Source organism: Erinaceus europaeus, chromosome 18, assembly GCF_950295315.1.
Source record: "Erinaceus europaeus chromosome 18, mEriEur2.1, whole genome shotgun sequence".
NCBI lineage: Eukaryota > Metazoa > Chordata > Mammalia > Eulipotyphla > Erinaceidae > Erinaceus > Erinaceus europaeus.
This window is the reverse complement of record NC_080179.1, coordinates 62314005-62337241: the sequence shown is the minus strand read 5'-3', so window position 1 is coordinate 62337241 and position 23237 is coordinate 62314005. Positions and strand designations below refer to the sequence as shown.

Here is a 23237-nt window from a genome sequence, read left to right as displayed (position 1 = left end):
AGTAGTACAACCAGCTGAGCAAACGTGGGCATGCTCACGGATCCAGGTTTGAGCCCCTAGTCCTCATATGCCAGAGGATTACTTCTAGTGTGATGAAGCAGGTCCATAGCATCTCTCTCTCTCTCTCTCATCTCTCTTCCCTCCTATCTCTATCTCCCGTGCCTCTGTCAATTTCACTCTGTACTATCAAATAAAAATAGAAAGAATAAAAGAAAGAAAGGAAGGAAGGAAGGAAGGAAGGAAGGAAAAAAGGAAGGAAGGGAGGGAAGGAGGGAGGGAGGGAGGAAGCAAGGAAGGAAGGAGAAAGGAAGAAAGAAGTGGTCTGGGAGATGGCACTGTGGATAAAGCACTGGACTCTCAAGCAGGAGGTCCTGAGTTCAATCCTTGGCATCTTTGTACCAGAGTGATGTCTGGTTCTTTCTCTCCCTCCTATTTTTCTCATTAATAAAAATAAATAAAGTAATTTTTTTTAAAATAAAGGAGGAAAAATATGGCCAACAGGAGTGGTGGATTTGTTGTGTTGGAATCTAGCCAGCAATAACCTTGGTGGTAATAAAAAATAGATAATAAAGCTTAAGGTAGTATAAATAAATGATAATTTATAATGACACACACACCTGCAGCTTATATAATGCTATAGTGTAACATTTTAATTTTTTTAATAAGCAGTGCAGATGAGGAACTCCAGTATACTGTTTGAGCTCTCAGTAAACCAATAAATACAGAAAAGTTGCCCATAAGATTTTTTTTTTTATCAGCCACTACAAAAAGCATACTTGTAATTGTTTAGATCCCAGATTCTGATGTGATCCCAATAATTACCTTAAATCATAAAGTGGCAAAAGTATATCCATATGACTCATTCTTTTTCTTTTTAAACTATTTGTATTGGGGGGATTAGAGGCTTGCAGTAAATACAGTTGTTTGTACATGCATAGCATTTCTCAATATTGTGCTGAACTTTCCTTATAGGGAAAAACCAGAGAAAAGTCTGAGTAGAGAAAAAGAAACTGCAAGTAATTCCCAACTTTCTTGTCAGGCCCTTAAAATAGCAAAATAGCAGTAGTCTTTAGTATCTGAGTCTGAAATCTAGGTATCAATTACTAACAAATAAGAGGTCTTAAGTCCTCGCAATGACAGTGATTACAAAGGAAGACTGCTGGACATTCTTTCCACCCAACTTTGAAAGGATCAATTTGTCTCCTTTTGTTTTTGTTTCTTCCTTGTCAAAAAGCTGATAAGTAATTTCTTTCTAGTTAAGTTTCTGAAACTTCACTGAACTTTGTAATTTGGTATTCTCATCACCACAAGTTTCACCCCTTCATATAAACATACAAGTTACATAATCAGGTCAGTTTATTGAGTTTTCTGATGTCTTCTGAAGAAAGGCAAATGCACTGAAGTATGTTTTCTATCAAATTCAGTTTGAGATATTTGTCTCCAGAAAAAAAAGTATCACTATCTTCATTATATCTTTTATATTGTATATTTGTTTTCATGAAGTACGCTAATTTATATTTATGCCAGTTGTTAGTCAAGATCTTTGAAAATGGATGTGAGTCAATTTATGAAGTTTAAAGTCCTAAGTCACTTAATATGCTAGTCTCCTTTGTAAATCCAAAATAATTTTGGAAAGTATGTTAGTCTCTGAAGATTTTGATCATTTATATCTAGAAATTTTTTTCTTAACAAGATTTGGAGTAAGGTTCAAAACATTATGGGAAAATAAAATCCTATGAATACTGTTAACACTATATATATATATATATATATATATATATATATATATACACACATATATATATATATATAGTTGCAGATATGATCGAAGTTATACTTCAAATACCTGTGCATTAGATACTCTTATATTTGACATTTTCAGATTATAAAACAGAAATGTAGCCTTGCTAGTGACTGGCTCAAAGTGTATGAGGCTAGTTAAGTAGAAGAAACCAGCAGTTTCACTTCACAAGTCAGAAGCCTCACAGAACAATGATTATGCTTCTAGTCTACATAGTCAGAGAATTTGGTTTCTAATTTTGAATATCCCACTCCTTAGCAATATAACCTTGGGCACATTGATTATCTTTCTTTATCTCAGCTACTCACTAGGTGAAATGGGGATGGCAGTCTATCAGAATAGACAATAGAAACAGAATAGAATAGGATAGAGTAGAGTTGAGTAGAGAGTAGAGTAGAGTAGAGAGTAGAGAGTAGAGAGTAGAGAGAAGAGAGAAGAGAAGAGAAGAATAGAGTAGAGTAGAGTAGAGTAGAGTAGAGTAGAGTAGAGTAGAGTAGAGTAGAGTAGAGTAGAGTAGAGTAGAGTAGAGTAGAGTAGGATAGGATAGGATAGGATAGAATAGAATAGAATACGGCCAACAGTCTTGGAATGGTAAGCATTCCAAGACACTAGTTCTACACCGTTGCTTCTACAGCATGGGGAACTCACCAGCTTTGCTCTTACAATACTTCTTATAAATTTGGCATAGTGATGGTTGCAAGTGATAATTACTATTTTCCTTCAGGCTAAATGTTTTTATAATGAAAAAATCTCATACCTATTATAAGTTCTGCCATCCTGTCCTAATACTTTGTTGTAATAATCACTATCAAGATGCATTATAGAAAGAAATGGTCCCAGATTTGAAATACATAGAACCTTCGTGAGAGATGTAATTGCAATTATTATGAATGTTTTTCTCAGCCACTGTCCCATGATCAAATGAGTCCTATTTTAGAGTGTGAAACTACTGAGACAAAATAAATAAATAAGATAAAACTTTCAAAGCTCCACAGTTGGGAACTTCTTCTACAAGGACACACCTCAGCACACACAATGTCACACATGCATCTTTTACATACTTATCCTTAAACTGTTTATCTGACACATCGATAAGCAGCTGGTGGAACAAATAGGAAATCCTGGGAAGCACATTCATTTTTAAAGTGTAAATGCACCCAATCCAAGAAACAGTAATGTGCTTCCATCCATTAAGATCCCCTTTAATGTTTCAGATTGGAGGGCCATAATTTAAATGAAATGCATTATCCAACCTTGAAGTTATTCCAATTCCTAAATATTTAATTGATTTCTCCATCAGGAGAAGATGAGTCTACACAATAAACAGATCTGAACTATATCTAAGTGTCTGATTAACAGTATCTCTAATTTAGTGTAATTTAGGAGTTTACAACTTACAAAATGGCTATTTCTTCTACATTCCTCCCCAAGTGCCAAGGGGATTGTCTCTGGATTAATTGCAAAAACAGCAGACAATCCTGTGTGTACAATGAAAACTCAGAGTCAGCATCATCCAGCCGTGCACCTATAATTTGAGATCTCATCTGAATATTTTTTTTCACAAGGGCTTTCACATCCAACAGAAATTGAAGTAGCAAAGAGGGAAACTTGTAATTGTTGCATCTCCCTCCCTATTAAACAAGTTTAACAAGTCAAGTTCATTCCTGCTGATTTTGACTTAGTTGGGTCTTAGCTAACTGAGTGGGGAAGATAAATCAAGCTACTTGCAGACTTTCCTAGTGGCGCGAAGTTCAGCACCCTGAGGACTGTGGAAATGTCTATTACCGCACTTGTAAAGACGAGAAGTGGAATGAGGCTGTGCGTGGCTGGATCCGTGTGAGTGATTTATTATCCCTGAATTCACTTAGTCATTTCTAGATAAACACTCAAATGTCAGAAGTTTTATGGTCATTTTCAGTTTAAGAAAAGAACAAGGCACATTCTCACCTCAAAACCAGATATCAATTAATATAGCTAAATAAGAGAAATTGGCATCTTCTAGATTTACCGGCAAAATGTAAAATTTGAGAATACAAATGAAAAAGTATTATTGAACTTTACCTAAATAAGTCTACTTTTGATTTTCTAAGCCCCTTACAATTCCATTTCTTTTTGAAGAGAAATAAAAAAGGATATTTGATTGCTAAATTTTACTTTACAGTTTAAGGTTTTAAAACTAAGTTACTTAAAAAATTAATGGCATACACTATATACAGATTTTTTACTGCCAAATGTCCTCACTCTGTGGTGGTTATCCCTCTGTATTCTTGAAGAGCCATTTTTCAGATAGCTCCATTTTTGTTCAAATACAAATTAGAATCAATTTTCTAGGGAAAAATAATCACTATAGCTCCCGTTCTCCACAACAAAGAAAATACATTTGTAGACATATTCTGGAAATTTAAATCCCTCAATGCTCTTTTGAGCTGGTCCAAGGAGATTTGAAGACTGACATTTTGTACTTTGCTATTCCCAAGGGGCATGTGTATGATCATCTTTACTGAGGTTTGTTCCTGTCCCAGCTGAATTAATATGCATTTTTGTTAACTAATCTTGAAACAACAGGAATAAAGTTTATCCAGGTCTTTTATACCTCAGAGAACAAAACAAATACTACAAATCTTTAGAGAGAAAGGATATACAAAAGGGCTTGAGGTGAATATTTCAAAGCAAATACTCTATAAATGATGTGCAAATTATTTCAGCTCTTGAGCATGATTTATGAAAGGGGATTAGCCCACTGAAATAAGAACCAAGTTTAAACTGTTGGATTTCAAAGTCAAAGATGAGAAGTGGTTATAAGAAAAGGAGGAAGCATGGCAGTGGTAACTTAGAGAAGGCATTTGTTTCCATTTTTCTTTTTAACAGACACAACTTAAATTATGTCACTGATTGTTATTCCTAATTGCAGTAGAAAATATTGCATTCTCCTCTAATTTTCTATAAACTGAAACAGCAGTAATTAAGCAGTGATTAAAATATGAAATTTATAGTTTAGCAAAAAAATCTTTTCCTGACATGTAAAATATTATCATACACTAAGTTTATTCAAACTCTAAAAGTTAACATCTTTCTCTTTTCAAAAAGATTTATTTATTTATTGTGAAAAAAGGAGCCACAGAGAGGTCCCGGCAGTAGAGCACTGGGTTAAGCGCACATAATGCGAAGCACAAGGACGGGCGTTGAGGATCCCGGTTGCAACCCCCAGCTCTCCTACCTGCAGGGTAGTTACTTCACAAACGGTGAAGCAGGTCTGCAGGTGTCTATCTATATATTCTCCTCTCTGTCTTCCCCTTCTTTCTCAATTTCTCTCTATCCTATCCAACAACAAAAATGGAAGAAAATGGCCGCCAGGAGCAGTGGATTCATAGTGCAGGTACCAAGCCTGTAGGCAAACCGAACCGAACCGAACCGAAATGAAACAAAACAAAACAAAACAAAACAAAACGAGTCACAGAGCTCTGGTTTATGGTAATGTATTAACTTGAAGCTCAGGCCCACAAGTTTGGCACATGAATACTGATTGATCTCTCTAGACAGGGTAACTTCTAAGAGTTTTAAGTCAGTGAAAAAAATTATCTTTTCTTTTTAAAAAATTATCTTTATTTGTTTATTTGGATATAGACAGTCAGAAATCAAGAGTGGAGGGGGAGATAGAGAGGGAGAGAGACACCTACCGCCCTGCTTCACCACTCGCAAAGCTTTCCCCCTGCAGGTAGGGACCAGGAACTCAAACCAAGGTCCTTGTGCACCGTAACATGTGCAATTAACCAGGTACACCACCACCCAGCCCCAAAGGTTTTCTTTTTTTAATTCACAAGTCACATCTATAATAACATAACACTACATAGTTCCACCTTTCAATATGCTCTTAAAGTAAAAGTACAATTTTCTAAGATGTATGAAAACAAAAGCTTTCACATAATTATAAACAGTTTAAGTGAACTCACAGTCACTTGCTCTTCTGGGATATAGAGGGGATTTTAATGATTCCGCGCACATGTGATTCATAGTATATATATATATATATATTTTACTAAAATTCTGAATCTTTGTTCAATGAAAATTAGTTTAAAAAATCTGTGATTTCTTTCTCATTTCAGCCTTTCTGTGGAATTAGTTTTGCCCAATTTAAAAATAAGATATGGCAGTTAAACAACAATGCCAAGTGCTGACTAAGGAACAAAAAAGTTTGATTATTGTGGGGCTGGCCAGGTGTTGGCACACCTGGTTGAGCACACACATTCCAGCGCACAAGGACCCAGGCTGAGCCTCCAGTCCCTACCTGCAGGGGGAAAGCTTTGCAGGTGGTGAAGTAGTGCTCTTTCTGTCTCCCTCTCTCTCGCCCTCCCCTCTCTATTGCTGAATGTATCTATTTAGTACATAAAGATTAAAAATATTATTGTTATATAGAGTATTCTGGAAGAGTATAGCTGAGTAGATGAAGATGCCCTGACATTCTCACAATTTTGAGACAACTCTTTCAATCTGTCTTATTACCACAAAACAAAAATTGAAAAGATCAGACATTGACAGGAAGTTTTGTGAGGATTCTTATTTAGAAAAGGATTATTATTGTTTGCTCATTTCAGTTTCTATTTCTAAGACTAGATAAAGATTCACTTGAGGAAATTATGTATTCTTTCTGAAATAGTCATTATCAGCTCTTCCCAGTGAGGGTAATCTCATACTACTGGAAGGATTAATCAGACTTTATTTTAAATCTATCCTTTATTTTTTGATAACTCAATTGTGAGACTACTTTTGTTTTCTCTTCAGCTTTTTTAAACAACATGACTAAAGTGCGGGTTGGCGAGCCATGATTGTTTCTGCAGGCATGACAAATAAGCTTACTCAATGAGGAAGACAGCTAAGATGTAGCTAGTTCAGAATTATGACAACTAACCTAACAGGATAATGGGAAATATGAGGATATGTATGCACACACACACACACACACACACACACACACACACACACACAGTCCAGCTTATATTTGCAGAAGTAACCAAAGGAAGACAACATGTAGATTGTATATTCCCTTAAGAAGAAACAAATGGAAAATAAAGAGTAAATGGTGGGGGGAGTAGGCAGTGATGCACCCAGTTAAGCACACATAATACTAAGCACAGGGGCCGGGGTTCAAGCCCTCACTCCCCACATGCAGGGGGAAACTTCACAAGTTGTGAAGCAGGTCTGCATGTGTCTTGCTCTCTCCCTATCTCTCCTCTTCCCTCAATTTCTCTCTGTCCTATCCAATAAAATGGAAAAAAAAAAAAAAACAGTTTCCAGGAGCAGTGGATTTGTAGTGCTGGCACTGAGTCCCAGCCATAACCTGGAGGCAAAAAAAAAAAAAAAAAAAAGTAAGTGGCATTTTACATGAACTATACATGTATACAGGCAGATGATTAGTAGATTACTTTCAGGGAATCATTTGGGACTTTGTCTTTTAATTCTGATGAAGGTATTTTTTTCCCCTTGGGAGTACTTTCTATTATTGTTGTTTGCTTTTTGAGATGGACAGAATAGAGTTAAATGACTTGGATATGTCATAGATAAAAGATATACAGAGAGTGCATGTTTTATTTCTATATTAGTTTGAAAGCAGTGTTATCCAGGACTGATGAGATTAAATAAGCCTCCATTGATCAAAATTATCCATTGTCATAACATGGTCGGTAAGACAATAACCATTTTCAGGGTTATTATCCTGCATGAAGACAGACTAGTATATAGGTAAATAGTTACACAGTGTCTGGTTATGTAGAATTCTTCAATGTAAACATGTCATAAAAATTTTGTTGCAGGACAGTTTGCTTTTCAGGTTTTAATATACAAATAAATCAACTGAAAATTCTCTTTTGTAGATTTGGGGCAGGGCTTGATATTTTGCATTTTGTTAACAAAAGCCCAGGTAATATTGGTGCTGTCTATCCACGAGTCATACTTTTAGTAGCAGTTATATAGTGATATCCCGGAAGAATGACTATGGGATAAAAGTTTCCCTAAAATCCTTAACTTCCTTAAGCTTTACCAAACCCACAGAAGCAATGGTGTTTGAGAACCACCAAGATTCTTCTAGATCACAGTAAGAAAATTTGTGACTATCCTTTAGATGTTCTTTTTTTTAAAAAATATTTATTTATTTATTACCTTTTGTTGCCCTTGTTGTTTTATTGTTATAGTTATTATTGTTGTAGTAGGATAGGACAGAGAGAAATGGAGAGAGGAAGGGAATACAGAGAGGGGAAGAGAAAGACAGACACCTGCAGACCTACTTCACCGCCTGTGAAGCAACTCCCTTGCAGGTGAGGAGCCGGGGGCTTGAACCAGGATCCTTCTGCTGGTCCTTGCGCTTTGTGCCACCTGTGCTTAACCCTCTGTGCTACCACCCGGCTCCCATCCTTTAGATATTCTTGAGCCTCACTGCCAAATTCCAACCTATATCTTCTGTTACTAGGTCCACTGTAGTAGTTTTCTTATTTATCTTCTTACTCTGATCTATACTCTGATCTATTAACTTACATATGTGTGTGTGTGTGTGTGTGTGTGTGTGTGTGTGTGTGTGTAGAGAGAGAGTGTAGATGGAGAGAAAGACTATGACACCTTAGCTTCCTTCACTGTGGTAGCTGCTGAGCTGGGTCTTACATAGGCTGACGAAGCTCTCTATCCAAGTGAGCTGTTTGGATGTACATTTTGTTTTTTGATATGCTGTCTCTTTTGCATGCACCACATTCATACTAAAATGAATATTCTAAGTATCTGTCTGATGCCTGCATTAAAGACCTGCACTAGGAGCTCACTACTTGTAGCATAATGTCTAAATTTCATAGCACTCCAGGCAAGATCCTTTGCAAGTGTTCATTTCCAATGTGACCTCCAATTGTTGCCCTCAAATTCTGTACACTGTAGATTCACCAGACTATTTCTATTCTCCAATCACTTCATTGTTGTAAAGTTTTCCCCACTCTACCATTTATTGTTCACTATCAAATATATATTTTTATTCTTCTAATCTTCCTTTTTTCCATATCTAAAAAAAAAAAACTCCCAAGTTTCATAGGAGCATTAGATAAATTTTTTAACAAAGTATCTTTAATTTTCACTTATTTGTTGTCTGGTTTTCCTTGACTCATTCGCTCACTTCCTCAGCTGTGTTTCCAGGTATCATTTTCTAAAATATGAGCAACATCTAAGTATTTGTCTAAAGGATTGACTCTGAAGGAACCCAAAATAAATCACCCATCAAGAAGTCACTGTTTCAAATCTCAAACTTCTCTTTCACTCCACTTATAAAAGCCCACACAACTTGTTTAAAAGTGCACATAAAACACTTTCATACCATTTATTACAGTGAAAATTGAAAATAAACTAGCCTTAAATAAATTAATGTCAGTGTACTCCAAATATAATCAGAATGATTATTCTTTTTTATATGCAATTGACTATCTTTTTTTTTTTTGCCTCCAGGGTTACTGTTGGGGCTTGCTGGCACTCCTGTGGAGTGGATCCAGACAGGAGATAAGTCACTGATCCTCCCTCTCTGGCTCTAAGGGGCCCAGAGATTCAGAAAAGTGGCATCGGGGAATATTCTGCTACAAACACTCATTTATTTGAAGGTGGGTTTGGGTTTATATAGAAAGTTAAACAAAGAACATTTTTCAAATATGTCAGAAATTACAGGTTTCTTAAAGGTCAGCTAGCCCCTATGGTAGGGGCCTGGTATGACAAGAATTGATGCAATACATAAAGGTCAATACAATTAGTCTTCATGATGCAGGCAGGTTTATTATCCAAAGGCATTTGATAGAAGCATAGGGGTTAAACCAGTAAGGTGAGGTAGAGAAAGAAAAACAAAACTTGATGCAAATCAAAGATATCAAAGGACACAAGGAAATAGGATTTGGGGGTTTCTCTGTCTAGTGTTAGGGGTATATATGATAGAGTGTGTTCTCCTTTGTGATCAAAAGGTGAAGTGGATCTGTGAACTTTGAGTGACTATAATGAACTTTGAGTGAACCTTAAGGCAGGCAATCATTTGGCTTGTAAGGAGGGAAAACTAAGTGTGAGAGGCCTGTAGGATTTCTGTGAACTTGAGAGACTAACAAGGAGAAACAGTCTGGGAGACTTTTCCCTCTTGGCTCATTTCTAAGGAGAGAGGCTAACAAGTGGGGCGTCTCCAGACCTCCATTTAAGGATGGGAGAGCTTCCCTAAACTCTACTAAGCTTTCACATAGTCCCACAGGGGCTCGGTGCCTATACCACCAATTTTCTGCTCCTAGAGGCTATTTTTTCCTCCTTTTTGTTGCCCTTGTTGTTTATAGTTGTTGTGGTTATTATTGTTGTTCCTATTGCTATTGTTGTTGTTGGATAGGACAGAGAGAAATCAAGAGAGGAGGGTAAGACAGAGAGGGGGAGAAAAAGATAGATACCTGCAAACCTGCTTCACTGCTTTTGAAGTGACCCCCCATGCAGGTGGGGAGCTGGGGCTCGAACCGGGATCTTTAATGCCGGTCCTTGTGCTTTGCATCATGTGCTCTTAACCTGCTGAGCTACTTCCCGACCCCTAGACTATCTTTTTTTTCTTATCTTCAACAGATCCTTGAATTCTAAAGCATGATAAAGAGTAAAGGAAAACAAAATGATTATATCAAATAATATAGTAGGTTAGAATGAATGATATTTTTTCTTTTGGTCATACTGTGTTCAGAGAATGTTCAATTTGAGAAAAGCAAGTAGGATTTTTCTCCTTTCCCTCCCCCAATTTACATTGTATAATAAAGCACTTATTTGGGGAACAGGAGATGGCTCCATAGGTAGAATGTATAAATTCTTTATCACTATGTGAGTCCCTGGGTTCAAATCTTGGCACCATGCAAGGGCATCATGACACCAGGGGAAGCTCCAAGGATGATAGAACAGTGCTGTAGTGTCTTTCCCTCTGTCTTTTTCTAACCATCTCACCTCTTTCTGTCTCTATCTCAGGTAAAAAAAAAATGAAAATATTGCCTGAAGAACAGCGAGTTGCACACACTTAAGGGCTTCAACACCATGAAAAAATAAAATAATATACCAAAGTTATATGAGTTTGATAGGCAGAGCATAGTTACCCGGACTCTGAGATTTTTCAGTTCCAAACATAAACTGAGAGATATAAATCATGATCATAAACTATCAGACCATTAAAAGCAGTCAGGAAGAAGACATAATCTATTATTACTCAAACAATTTTTTAGGGTTCTATCTTTACTTTAAGTACAGAATGAGAGCTATGTTTCAATGGTCATCAGAATATTCTGATTCACTTGTTTACTAATTCAATATGACCTACTTCTGGGTTGTCACAGATACCATCATATTGTTCTGCTAGTTGGAGATATAAGTGCAAATTAAACAGAAAACAGAGTCTTTAAAGTCTGACAGTCTAGGAGAGGCAAACAGACATAGACTTGCTGTAAAACACTTTAGCAATTGCAGTGACAGAGTTATGCACTGACTGGAAAGTAAGGAGAAATCATCTAAGCATAAGCAAGGGGAAGTTTCTTGGTGGAGTTGCAGACTGAACTGAACCTTAAAAAAAATAGTTAATTAAATTAATTTAGCAAAGAGAAGAAGATCTTGGCTTGAAGAAAAAAATTCAGCATTACTTTCATCAGGAACTTAAGCACAACTTTCTTGGAATCTAAGTTGTCATTAAAGTTCAGGGCACCAGTTTGCCAGGCTAGCTTCGCAGATGGGAGACAGAGAACAGGGACACACGGCTGAGCAGAGAAGCTGTATTTCTTTATTCACGAGCAAATGCTTCAAAAAACTAATCTAAGCTAATGACTACACAGTTCTGTCCTGCATCTTTCTCTTCCAGCAGCAGTCTCAGGAACTCAGGAAGTACATAGGATAGGGGGCGGGGAGAAGGGAGAAGCAGGAAAAGGCAAAGACTAAACCACAATCTCCCAGATACGGGGGGGGGGGGGGGGGGGGAGAGTGAGACCAAACCAATGTGAAGCATACCAACACTAAGTCATGGTTCAGAGAAGTGTGGGAAAATAAACAAATCCAAAAAAAAAAAAAAAAACAAAACTATGGCAGGCAGGAGACTTAGGCCATAAGGAGTTTTATGTTGAAAAATGTGGGCTTGAATCATTCCAATCCCGTGACCTGATTAGAAATTTGTAAAATGGGGCCAGGTGTTGGCACATCTGGTTGAGCACATATTACAATGTACAAGGACCCGGGTTCAAGCCCTCAGTCCCCACCTGCAGGGGGAAAGCATCACTAGAGATGAAGCAGGGCTGCAGGTGTCTCTCAGCCTCTCTCCCTCTCTGTCTCCTCCTTCTCCTTCCCTCTCAATTTCTGGATGTCTCTATCAAATAAATAAAGATAATTAGAAAAAAGGAAGAAAGACAAAGAATAAGAAAAGAAATGTGTAAAATGTCTGGTACCAGAGTTTGAAATTATTTATTTAGTTTTATGCAGCTCAGGGAAATGAGCCAAGAGCTTTACACAACTACAATACAACCAAATGGCCTCCTAGTTCTATTGTTTAATTTTTTTGTACTTATATGTTTAGAAAGAAAGGAATAAGAGACAAAGGAAGAAGAAAGATGGGAGAAACACTAAATCAGGAGATGTCAAAATATTGCTCTGCATTTTTATATAGTATGAGGAGCAAAGCCAGGGTTTCATATATGCAAACCATGTGGTGGACTAAGGAACCACCTTCCAAAGTCCTTGACTTCAATTGTGGAGGGCACCATTGCAAAAGGCACACTACTACCCATAAATTTTCTATTTGACCACTATATTCCCAAATGCTCTTCATGGATCTCAGTCTTTAGGTGAAAGTACTACATGGTTTACTTTAGGTGGATATTAGTTTTATTATGATAGAGAAAAATCACCTATTGTCAAGACAATGTATGAAGAAGTACTTTTACAATTAAAAACCACATTCTTGAGCATGCGCTTAGACTTATTTTGGAACACTCAGAATTGTGTATTTAATAGTAAATTATTTTCTTACAGGATGTTGAAGAAAAGTTGCATGGTTCATACACTTTATTAAACTAAATACATCCTGTGAACTGAAAATAGTGATCATTTAATTTCATTCAAATGAGTATCATCTTTGCACAGGGATTCACTATAAGAATACTTTATCATGTTAACCAAGGTGCTCTGAACTTGATGTCACAACAGTAAACAGATATAATATACCTAAATGGGTAAGAAAATGGTAACCTATGCCAATTGTAGACTCATGAATCAACAGAGGGAAAATATTCAGAGGCAACCAAAGGATATGTATTTACTACTGTTGACAATCATAGTAGTATAATAATTCTAAGGAAATACTGCTGGAGAATTAGAGCAAAAGCCCTCTACATTTGGCCTATTATTGAAAGAAAGATGCCATTTGACCTAATGAAATAAGAAATTGATTAAAAACAGTTTGTCTAAGGGGAAATATGTTCACAGAGTTACTGCCAGGGTCAGAAGGAGATGGGGTGATCTAGTGTTTGAGTGCTGATAGGGTTAGATAGACTTTCAGAGCAGCTTATCCTACAAGATACATGACAACGGACACCCACAGGTCAGGGGGCAAGATCAACCCCTTAGATGGGAAAGAAGAGATTAATCACAATATTATTTGCTTAGTTTATAACCAGTTCCTCTTGTTCAGTGATTCATGAAGAGCTGCATGATATGAAGAAAGTGTAATCTGTTGTTCCCCTAGAAAGTTAGAACTGCTGCTCAGCACCTTGGGAATATATGTCAGAGCAATCACTATGGTCACACAGTGTCTCAGTGAAGGCCTGCCTGGAACCTTCACGAATTTGACAAAATAATTCAGATGGCTAGTGATCAAGCATATGCATGATCTATACCAACTTTCTGGGTGTAATATTTAACTCTCCACCTTTAAGAACATATATTTTCATTTATTCTTTTTTATGAACTGGGATGATGTGAATTAAATAACTCTTTTAACCTACTGGAACAACTGAGAACTGATATGCACTGTTAATTTAAATATTGCCTGTCTTTGATAGCTATAGTGAATAAAAGTATATAATATTAGTTTAATAGCTTGTTTTTCTCAGAGACATGTTAATGAAACTAGTGGTAGAAAAGCAATATTGACTTTAGAAAGAAATTAAAATAAATTAGTTGACTGACCATCTTATATAAGTTAGAAAATTTATTCCCTTGAAAACACAGTAAAGTAAAATATTATACACTAACCTTCAATAATTGTTTTCTGAAAAGGTCTTTTTGTTTCTTCAAAATCAGATACATATATTTTTGCAGCTTTTGTATTGTTTTGACTTTCTTGGCAGATGGCTTATTTCTGTTATTATTTTCATGCATTTTCAAGATTAGTTGGTTTTATCCAAATTTTTTAATAAGCAAATTTAAAATATGTATTTATATGAGTCTCTAGAACAAACTTCACAATATATGTCTTAAACAACTACTAATTACATATTTATCCAAGAAACAGCTATGAATATTCCATTTTGGATAATAAGTACCTTACAAAATTTCTTTAATTATGTAACTAACTAAAAGAAAGGTCATCATGATCACAAGAAAAAAAATATATTGACTTTTCAGGAAAAATAACAAAACAATGAGTTTTTAATGTATTCTATTTTAAAAAAAGTCTTAGTGTAACACGTTTTTCAGAAAATTTGGTCTTTCTTCAAATCATTGTTATAAAACGTGTATATTCTCTTATCGAATAAAAACAGGAAAGATGCTTAATTCCATGTGGGTATACATGTACATGTGAAATTTTTTAAACATCAAAAATTTATATATATATTTTAATATTTTATTAGAAAGATAGGAAGAGAGAGAGAGAAAGAATCAGGCATTACTCTGGCACATGTGCTTCCAGAGATTGAACTCAGGATCTCATACTTAAGAGTCCAGTGCTTTATCCACTGCACCACCTTCTGGGGCACAACAATTTATATTTTATTCATAATAATGCTCAGGTGTAAATAATTGAAAATCCACATGTGTATCTCTATTAAGAGGACAAACAGATGTGTGCTAAAGGTCAGAATTTGACTTTCAGTATTGTTCAAGGGCTGCTTGTTTAATATTTAGAGGCAGAATGAGAGAGGGAGAGGGAGAAGGAGAGGGAGAGGGAGAAAGGGAGTCGTGAAAGAGACTATAACATTGAAGCTTCTTTCCTCATGGTGGGAACGAGACTCGAACCTAGGTTATGCACACAGCAAAGCAGCACACTCTCCATGTAAGGAATTTCAGCAGTCCTGTACTTACAGTTTTTAATTGTGAAACTCTCCAAGCATACAAAATAAATCAAGTCATGATAGCTTGCATGCACAGTATCTAAATATTTCTAATGGTAACACTTGGGACAATACTAGGATTAATCTATCATTACCTACATTTCTTACAAAGGATATCTACCCTAGATATAAAACCTTTGCCCATCCTGCAAAACTTTCCTTCCTGCACAGCTCTCCATTCTTTCACTTTCTCTGGTATTGTCTTGCTTCAAGGTTCTTCATTCCTTTTAGGCCACCAACAGAGATTTTGAAAAGTTTAGAACAATCTCAGCACAAATCATCCCGAGAATGCTACTTGCTTTGGTGGAGTTGGAGTTGAGCATGAGGGAAAGGGAAACCAGATGTGAAGCAGTGAGACTCAGAAGTCTTAGCTCCCGGGACTGGTGGTGGTGCAACAAATCCAGAATGAGTGTTTGAAACAGCATACTAAATGGTTGCAAAAGACTCAAGTGTACTTTTGTGGCCTGTTATGTGTTGAGGTCTAAGCAACCAGTTTACAATTGCATTTTGGGAATTATAGTCTACTTGCTGTTGTGTATTATAATTATTTATATTAGTATAAAATATTAACTGCCTTCTCTGTCAAGTTTGTTTTCACTTGGCATGTCCCTGGTGAGTTTTCAGGCAAATTTTTAAACAAAGATATAATTAAAGGTTCACAACATTTTTATGTTCTATCTTGACCACATATCTCCTCCAATTTTTCAATTCCTGTGTTTATTTCTGTACGTTTGTTCATATGCCCTTGTTAAGACGCGTCACTGAAAGTTTGTGGGGTTGGGAAGAACATCCTAAGATACTTCTAGGATTTCACCCAGAAGCACATTTTTATTATCATTTAATCAAAAGACAGATACAAGGAAACTGATTTCTCTTAAATTCTCCTTCTTTTTGATTTTGCTCTTGTAATTCTGTTCATTTTGGAGTGCTTATGTGTGTTATTTAAAGTATCAGTTTTATATAAACGTTATTCAAGATGTCAATACACATGAATTCCATAGCTTAACAATTAATTAAAAGAATAACACAATTTCAAGTGTAGATGAGGAGAGTCAAGAAATTTAATTTTAGTTATATCTGTTAATGAAAAAAAAGGTGAATCATAAATAAGTGAATGAAAGAGAGTGTGTCTAAGGACAGTCACTAGATACTGAAAACTTTCCATCCAATGGAGCTACTTAATAAAATACTCTTTGGGGGCATAAAAGAATCAAGAATATCTCTTGGCTCTCTTCAACTATTTCCTGGTAGGCTGTTCCCAAGAATGCCCTGGCTGCCATTTTCACCTGGGGAGTCGCCAGAGGAAAGACCAGCTGTTCATATTTAGAGTTTTGTAGCTATGACTCCCATATCCACTGCTGGCACCTTTTCCATATTTTCTCTACACTCTGGGAGTAGAATTTCAAGTATATATGCCCTGCTCCAATCTCCCATCAGACATCACCCTTGGCTCATGCCCTACTTTGGTGCCATCAGCTTGGGGACATAGAGGATAATAATAAGAGCTCCTCCTTATTGAGTGCCTGCTGTGAGCTAAGTATTTATATATCTAATTTCAAACTCTCCCACAATACTGCAAGGACTGTAGCAGACCCATTTTTATGAATATAGAATTCAAAGAATAGAAAATTTATGAAATCTCTTCAAACTTCATAGCTCATGAATCTTTCTCCCTGCAGGTGGGGACTAGAGTCTAGAACTCAGGTCTTTGCACATGGTAACAAGTGCTATATACTAGGTTTGCCACTGCCTGGCTCCTCACTAATGGTCCTTGCCTGTATTAACTATGTTGTTTCTAAAATTATTTTCTATCCCCACTATTCCTTTTACTTATTTTTGTTTAAACATCCTACTGCAAGGAAGAATTTGCTCTTTTTCTTTATTGCTCAGGATGTACTTATAAGTTTTAATTTTATTCATTGTTAAATTTTTCTATTGTCATCATTCACTTTAGTCAGTGGGAGTCCTTTCAAACTGGTTCCTGTGTCCTTTTGACAGGGTCCTATTGTTCTTTGATCACTTCTTTACTTTCTTGCATAAATAGATGTTTCAGGCTCCAGTTGTTCTTTCCCCATGACATGATCAGAATCAGCCATTTTTCCAAGGAGCTCTGGTTCCTCTTAGTTAAATGGAATTTAAAAACCATGATTCATGTACCCAATGAATTCCTTGCTGATGGAGTGTCAATGCTTCTAGGAAATTTCATATTGGTTTAACTCAAATTGTGTGTGCATTTGTATATCAAACTGAGTTTGCACATCTCACTCTAATCCAATGTGTCATTTGAATCCAATGTTCAACATTTCTCTGGCCATCTCTGATTTATGCCTCTTGTCTACACTAAAAACTTGTTGCTTGGTTCATTGCACCAAAATAAAGGACTCTGGGGTAGGGGAGGAGTGTTCAAATCTTGGACCATGATGGTGGAGGAGGACCTGGGAGGTGGTTAGAGTATTATGTGAAAAATCAAGAATGTTACACATGTCCAAACTACTGGATTTTACTATTGAATGTAAACTATTAATTCTCTCCAATAAAAGGAAGCAAAACAAAACAAAGCAACAGTAACTTTGGTTTCCTGGGGCTAAGGAGACAGCATAATAATTATGCAAAGGATTTTTATGCCTGAGGCTCCAAAGCTACAGGTTCAATCCCCAGTACTACTATAAACCAGAGCTGAACAGTGCTCTGTTTTTTCTTGTTGTAGTTTTCTCTCTGTATCTCTCTCATTAAAAACATTGAAAAAAAGAAAAATAAAAAAAAATCTAATTTAAAAACTCTGGCTCCTAACAGTATTCATATATTTCTTCATTTGCTTGGCCCTACAAAAATATTTCAGAATTAGCATATGCAAATACTATGAAAAAAAGAATTTGGTAAGAAAATTAAAAATTTTCTTTCCTTTTTCTTCTTTATTTTTTTTTCCCCTCACAGGTCTTGTTAAATAGAAGTGACTTAGAGTCTGAGTTTGTTACTGGGACTAGTTTTCTTGTCCTGCCTTCATAACAGTTAATGTTATTTGTTTTAAATAAGCTTTGCTTATTTTTGACCTTCATGTCAATAGAATCATAAATATTTAAAAAACAAAAAAGCAAGAAATCTCTCCAAGGATATTTATTGCAATATTTATAATTGAACCTTTCTTCTTTGCCGTTTGTGGAAGATATATCCCTTTTCTTGGGAAAAATAAGTTAGCATTGTCTTTGATTGACTCCTCAAGCTCCATAACAGCCCTCCCTGGAGAGCTGCTTTCTTAGGCTCGTCCTGTGCTGGTGTCCTGAATTTCCCACAGTGATTTGGCCCTTAGATTGAATATTCTGGCTTCATGTATGCTAAACTCAACTGATATCTTAAAAAAAAAAAAACTGACTAGTACTTAATCATGTTGGCAAGTTAGGATCATAGTTTTTAAAGCAAAGTATCTTTAAGCATTTGACTTTCTTTGAATTCACTCATGGTGAGTAGATATTTTTTTTCCCATGTTATAAAGAGAAACTGGACAATGAAGTGACCACCTGTTAGCTGTTTAATGATGTTCACATGCCTTACAAAAAGTGTGTCTGGCTTTATCTGTCTGCAAACTTGGCGACAAAACTCGTGGGAACATCAAGGGCACAGGAAGCCAAAGCAGCAAACTGACAATAAAGTTTGTGCTTAGACTACTAATAAGGAAGGAAATACTTTAATTTCACATAGTTATTTAATCTCGGGGGGGGGGTGACAAAAAAGCCAAATGCATGTCTCAAATCCTTGAGTTTGGGTATTCAAGTTTAGGATCAACATGTGAGAGATTTCATGCAGCATATTTCTCACTTGAAAAAAATTTCAAATGTCAAATATAGAATATGTCAATCACTATTTTTAATATACTATCAAGTCTCAAATGTGATACTGTGTGGATGGTCTGTCATTATGCTTTCCAAAAGTAAAGTAATATAAAAATCTTGAATGTACTCCATTCAATGTTATAATGGTTATTAACCATATTATATGTTGAAAAAAGCAAATCCACTCTTTAAAAAGTTTAATTCTATGACTAGCCACTAAAATACAGAAAAGAAACATTTACTTATATGAGTGCTATCATTAAAGATTAAATGGCCATTTTTGTTTTTGTATTGAAATAAAAGTCAAGAGACAATATATGATTTTTGGTTTTTGCTACTATGTTTTTGAGTCTTGATGTTTACTGATTTCTATGGTCTTTGTTTTATTTTTTCTTAATATTTATTTCATGACAAAAAAAAAGAGTGAAGCCAAGTACCAACTCACCTCTGACAAGTAGCACTGCTGGGGACTAAACCTGGGGGTTCAGGGGCCTCAGGCATGAAATTCGTTGCTCTAACTTTGAGTTATGCGTCAGCTCCAAGCAAATGTATGTATGTATGTATGTATGCATTTATTTATTTACTGGGGAATGAACCCAGGTTTTCAAACATATATGATGTCACCACTGAGGAGCCTCCAAGGAACAATTTTTCACTCTTTTTTTTTTTTTTCTGGTCTGGGAGTGAAAGAAAACAAAATAAAATAAAACATTTGGGGTTAAAAAAATCCTAGGGTATTTGATATTTTATGAGAAAAATAATAGAAGGTAAATGGTGATTCAGAAGATTGAGGATAGTACCGCAGATGATCCAGAAGATGGTCTATGTTTTTCAAACTGGGAAATAAATACTCTTTGGATTGCAGAGATTTCTACTTACACTTTAAGGACACTGAGGTACAAACTAACTCTGCAAGACATATGACACATTTTAATAAGCCCCTTATATTGAGGAAGAAACTTTCAAGATATATACTAACAATCATCATGTAACAGGCAACCCCCCCTTTTTTTTAAACTCCAGATTCATATCTATTACAATAGCAGAAGTAGGTGTGGCATTTGAGAATAAATTCATAGTCTCCATTACTCAGTCTTCCTGTCGGTATGAAAATGTGGAAAGTTATGCTGCATGTTAGTTAAAGTTGTGCCAACTCTGATGGTCACTCATATATCTTTTAATGTATGCAAAAATCAAATAGTCAGCATACCAGGTTTAGAGATGCTTGACATTTCCCACTCTTAAAATCAATCATCAATCTGAACACCGTGCTGATTACTCAGAGATTCAGAGGTTTGCTGTAAGCAGAGACCATGACCTTGGAACAATTATTTTCTCCAAAGGCATTACCAACAATGACGTGAGCAAAGCGCCCAGACTGCCCTCCAGTGCATGAATCCCTGGCCAGGAAATGGCTACGAATCTTCCATGAGTAGTATGAATTTGGCTCAAATCTTACTTCAATGCATTTATATTTCATAAGCACCACATTTAGACACAGTTAAAATGAACAAGTCGAAAAACTACTTACTTAAAGATTTTCTGTGTTCTGGTTTCAGTTCTTTTATATCACTATCATAGTGACTTAGCAATTCAGTACTGGAGGATCTCTGGATTTTGAATAATTCTCGATTTCTTGAGGTTTTAGTTGGGTCTTTTGGCTGGAAAGAGCAAACAATTAGATTAGATAATTTTATAAGGAAGAAAGACTTCACTAAGTAGATTGGGGATCTATTTTGATGCTACAGTGAATGGGAAACTTGAATTCAGATAATTATTTTGTGATAGGGCCTCTTTGGTAATATCAATATTTAAATTTAGTAATACTTTTATATGTAAATGGTGTTTGATGAAAAATATCATGCAATACTCCAGTCATTCTACACATTTTAACTCAAGGGAACATTATAGTGATCCTAGGAATTGAGTATTATTATTACTCTGCTTTCACCACAGAGGAGAAATCTGAAGTCAAAAAACAATTTGATGAAGATCACACTTAAAATAAAGAACCAGAACTCATACTCAGGTAGTTTGACTCTAGAATCACCCTTCTTGATGGCAAAAATAAACTGTGTATGATGATTGTGTGTGTGTGTGTACTACACATGTCTATTTGTTGGTGGAAAAAGACAAATCTTTATCTTATTCTTTAAGTTTTAACCCCAAAATCATTTAATGGAGAACTGCTCACTAAATTAGGATAGAATCATACAGAAAATACTATGTTCTTATTGTATAACTTACTAGAAACTCTCAAGAAAAATTTAAATTTTAAATAATATTCTTAAATAATTTGACTTAAGGCACTCAAAACTATTATTTAAGGTCATTACATAAACTTCTAAGTATGTAATTTTCATGAGAAAAATGATCTAACTTAGCTAGGAGAACAATAAAAATCAGTATAAAGGATTATTATTTACTTGTATAACAGTGAATATGGTTTAAGAGCACTGATATTTATTTTCAAGAACATGTATTACAGAGTACATAAAACTGAAAATGAAAAATTTGGTTGTTATTAAGCACTTGTGTGCTTTTTACAGCCCCTGTAAGTGAATGGTCATGTTATTTTAGGGGGAGAATGAATGTATGGTATTTTTGAAAGAGAAATCAAATGGAATTTAGTTTCACAAACCCTGTCTGCTGAAAAAGGTTTTCAGTGGATTATATTTTAACTTAACTTAATATCTTACTCCATAGAATCCATTTAAATGTGTTATATGCCTGAATGCAGATTTAAATGAGTACATTTTAATTAATAAATGTAACAGCCAAAACAAATACATACCAATCTGTCAATTGCATTTTTGATAGCGTGGAACCAATCCAATATGATGAAGTCAATATCTGACTGTAGAAGGAACTCATTTCCTGATATTGTTGTGATCTGAAAAAAAAAATGACAGGTAAGCAAACTACATAAAATAGCTTTTTTTAGTATATATAATGCAGTCTCTAAAAAAGATATACTAAATGTATATCCTTTTTCTTTTTAAAGCACATTGTAGTACACAAATACACATACACACACACACACACACACACATATATTTTAGTAATTGGTTTTTCTGGGAACTGAGAGGCTAGTATCATTCTTAATGCTCTCTATAAACTGTTTTGTCAAGATACAACAAATTGATTATTGTTTTAATAATAGAAAAATTAACTAAGGGTAGAAGCTAAATTACTCCAACTCAAGGTGAGGAAACCTAGGAAGTTTAGCATAATGCTGACTGTCCCCACTTAAGTCAGAATCTCAGAAGAATGCACATGCACGTGCCATAATTTATTCTGCATTTTGGCTCTTTGCTACTTGTCTATTTGAAATCTAATAGTATCTCTACATTTGATTTCTTTTTTGTGGAAGGCTCTAAAACAGATTATTTACTAAAGAGACGAATGCAGACTTTTTCAAAAGGTCACTCAAATGAATAACATTTGCCTATTTCACATTTCTGACACTAAAGATCTATAGAAAATTAACAAAGGACAAATTTGCCCAACAAAAGAAGTAGATTAAAATAAAAGTTCATTTACATATTAAGCCTCTCATGAAGTATATTGATCAAATGAACATCTCTATTTCAGATTCTCAGTACTTTTAAGTAGTTGGCATATTTAATATGCAACTGTATGTTTCCCATTACAGTGAATCTTTTTACCCCCAAATTAGGAGACAAGGAGAAGCGTCTAAAGGAACGGCAATACTCTTGATTTCACACATAATTGGCTACTTAGAAAATATTCTGATTAGAATGGGTTTGGACACACTTTATGTATTAGGCTATCTGAAGTATGAAGCTCTCCCTTTGTATTACTGACTTTTTTGTTTGTTTGTTTCAGTAGGTAGATGAACATTTCCTACTGTTACACATCATGCAAGGCTTCTGAGCTTTAGAGGACTGACAATTCAAAAATGCTCAGTCAGGAGCTTATCCCCGATCTCAGCTTTACTTGCTCTGAGAAAGAGGTGAATCTTGCAATGAGGCACAGCTTCAGAAGAATCACAATTCATGCTTCAGTACATCTCTACAACTCTATAATTAAAATGGCAACTGTTAGCCTAAATAGCTCATTTCAGTTATTTTTTTATTTTGTTGATTTATCTTTATTTTGTATATCACTTTACTGAGGGTTAGTATATTACAATTTCTCATTTCCCTGTGATAGTGTCTACAAAACACTCACCTCCCCAACTTGGGTTCTTTACAACCATTCTGCACAGTGATATTGGAGTTGAAAGCAGTCTTCAAGCATTCACACATACACAAACACACATAT

General features: G+C 35.5%; 1 protein-coding gene across 2 annotated transcripts in view; it reads right to left on the bottom strand.

The window, feature by feature from the left end:
• The window catches only part of ARHGAP15 (Rho GTPase activating protein 15), a 785763-nt gene that overhangs the window by 362223 nt on the left and 400303 nt on the right, over positions 1 to 23237 (bottom strand). For both annotated transcript variants that reach the window (XM_060178060.1, XM_007539658.3), the window contains exons 7-8: positions 21745 to 21843; positions 20482 to 20611 (exon numbers count right to left, since the gene is read on the bottom strand). In XM_060178060.1, the coding sequence (XP_060034043.1) occupies positions 20482 to 20611; positions 21745 to 21843 (229 nt within the window). The remainder of the gene's footprint in view (positions 1 to 20481; positions 20612 to 21744; positions 21844 to 23237) is intronic.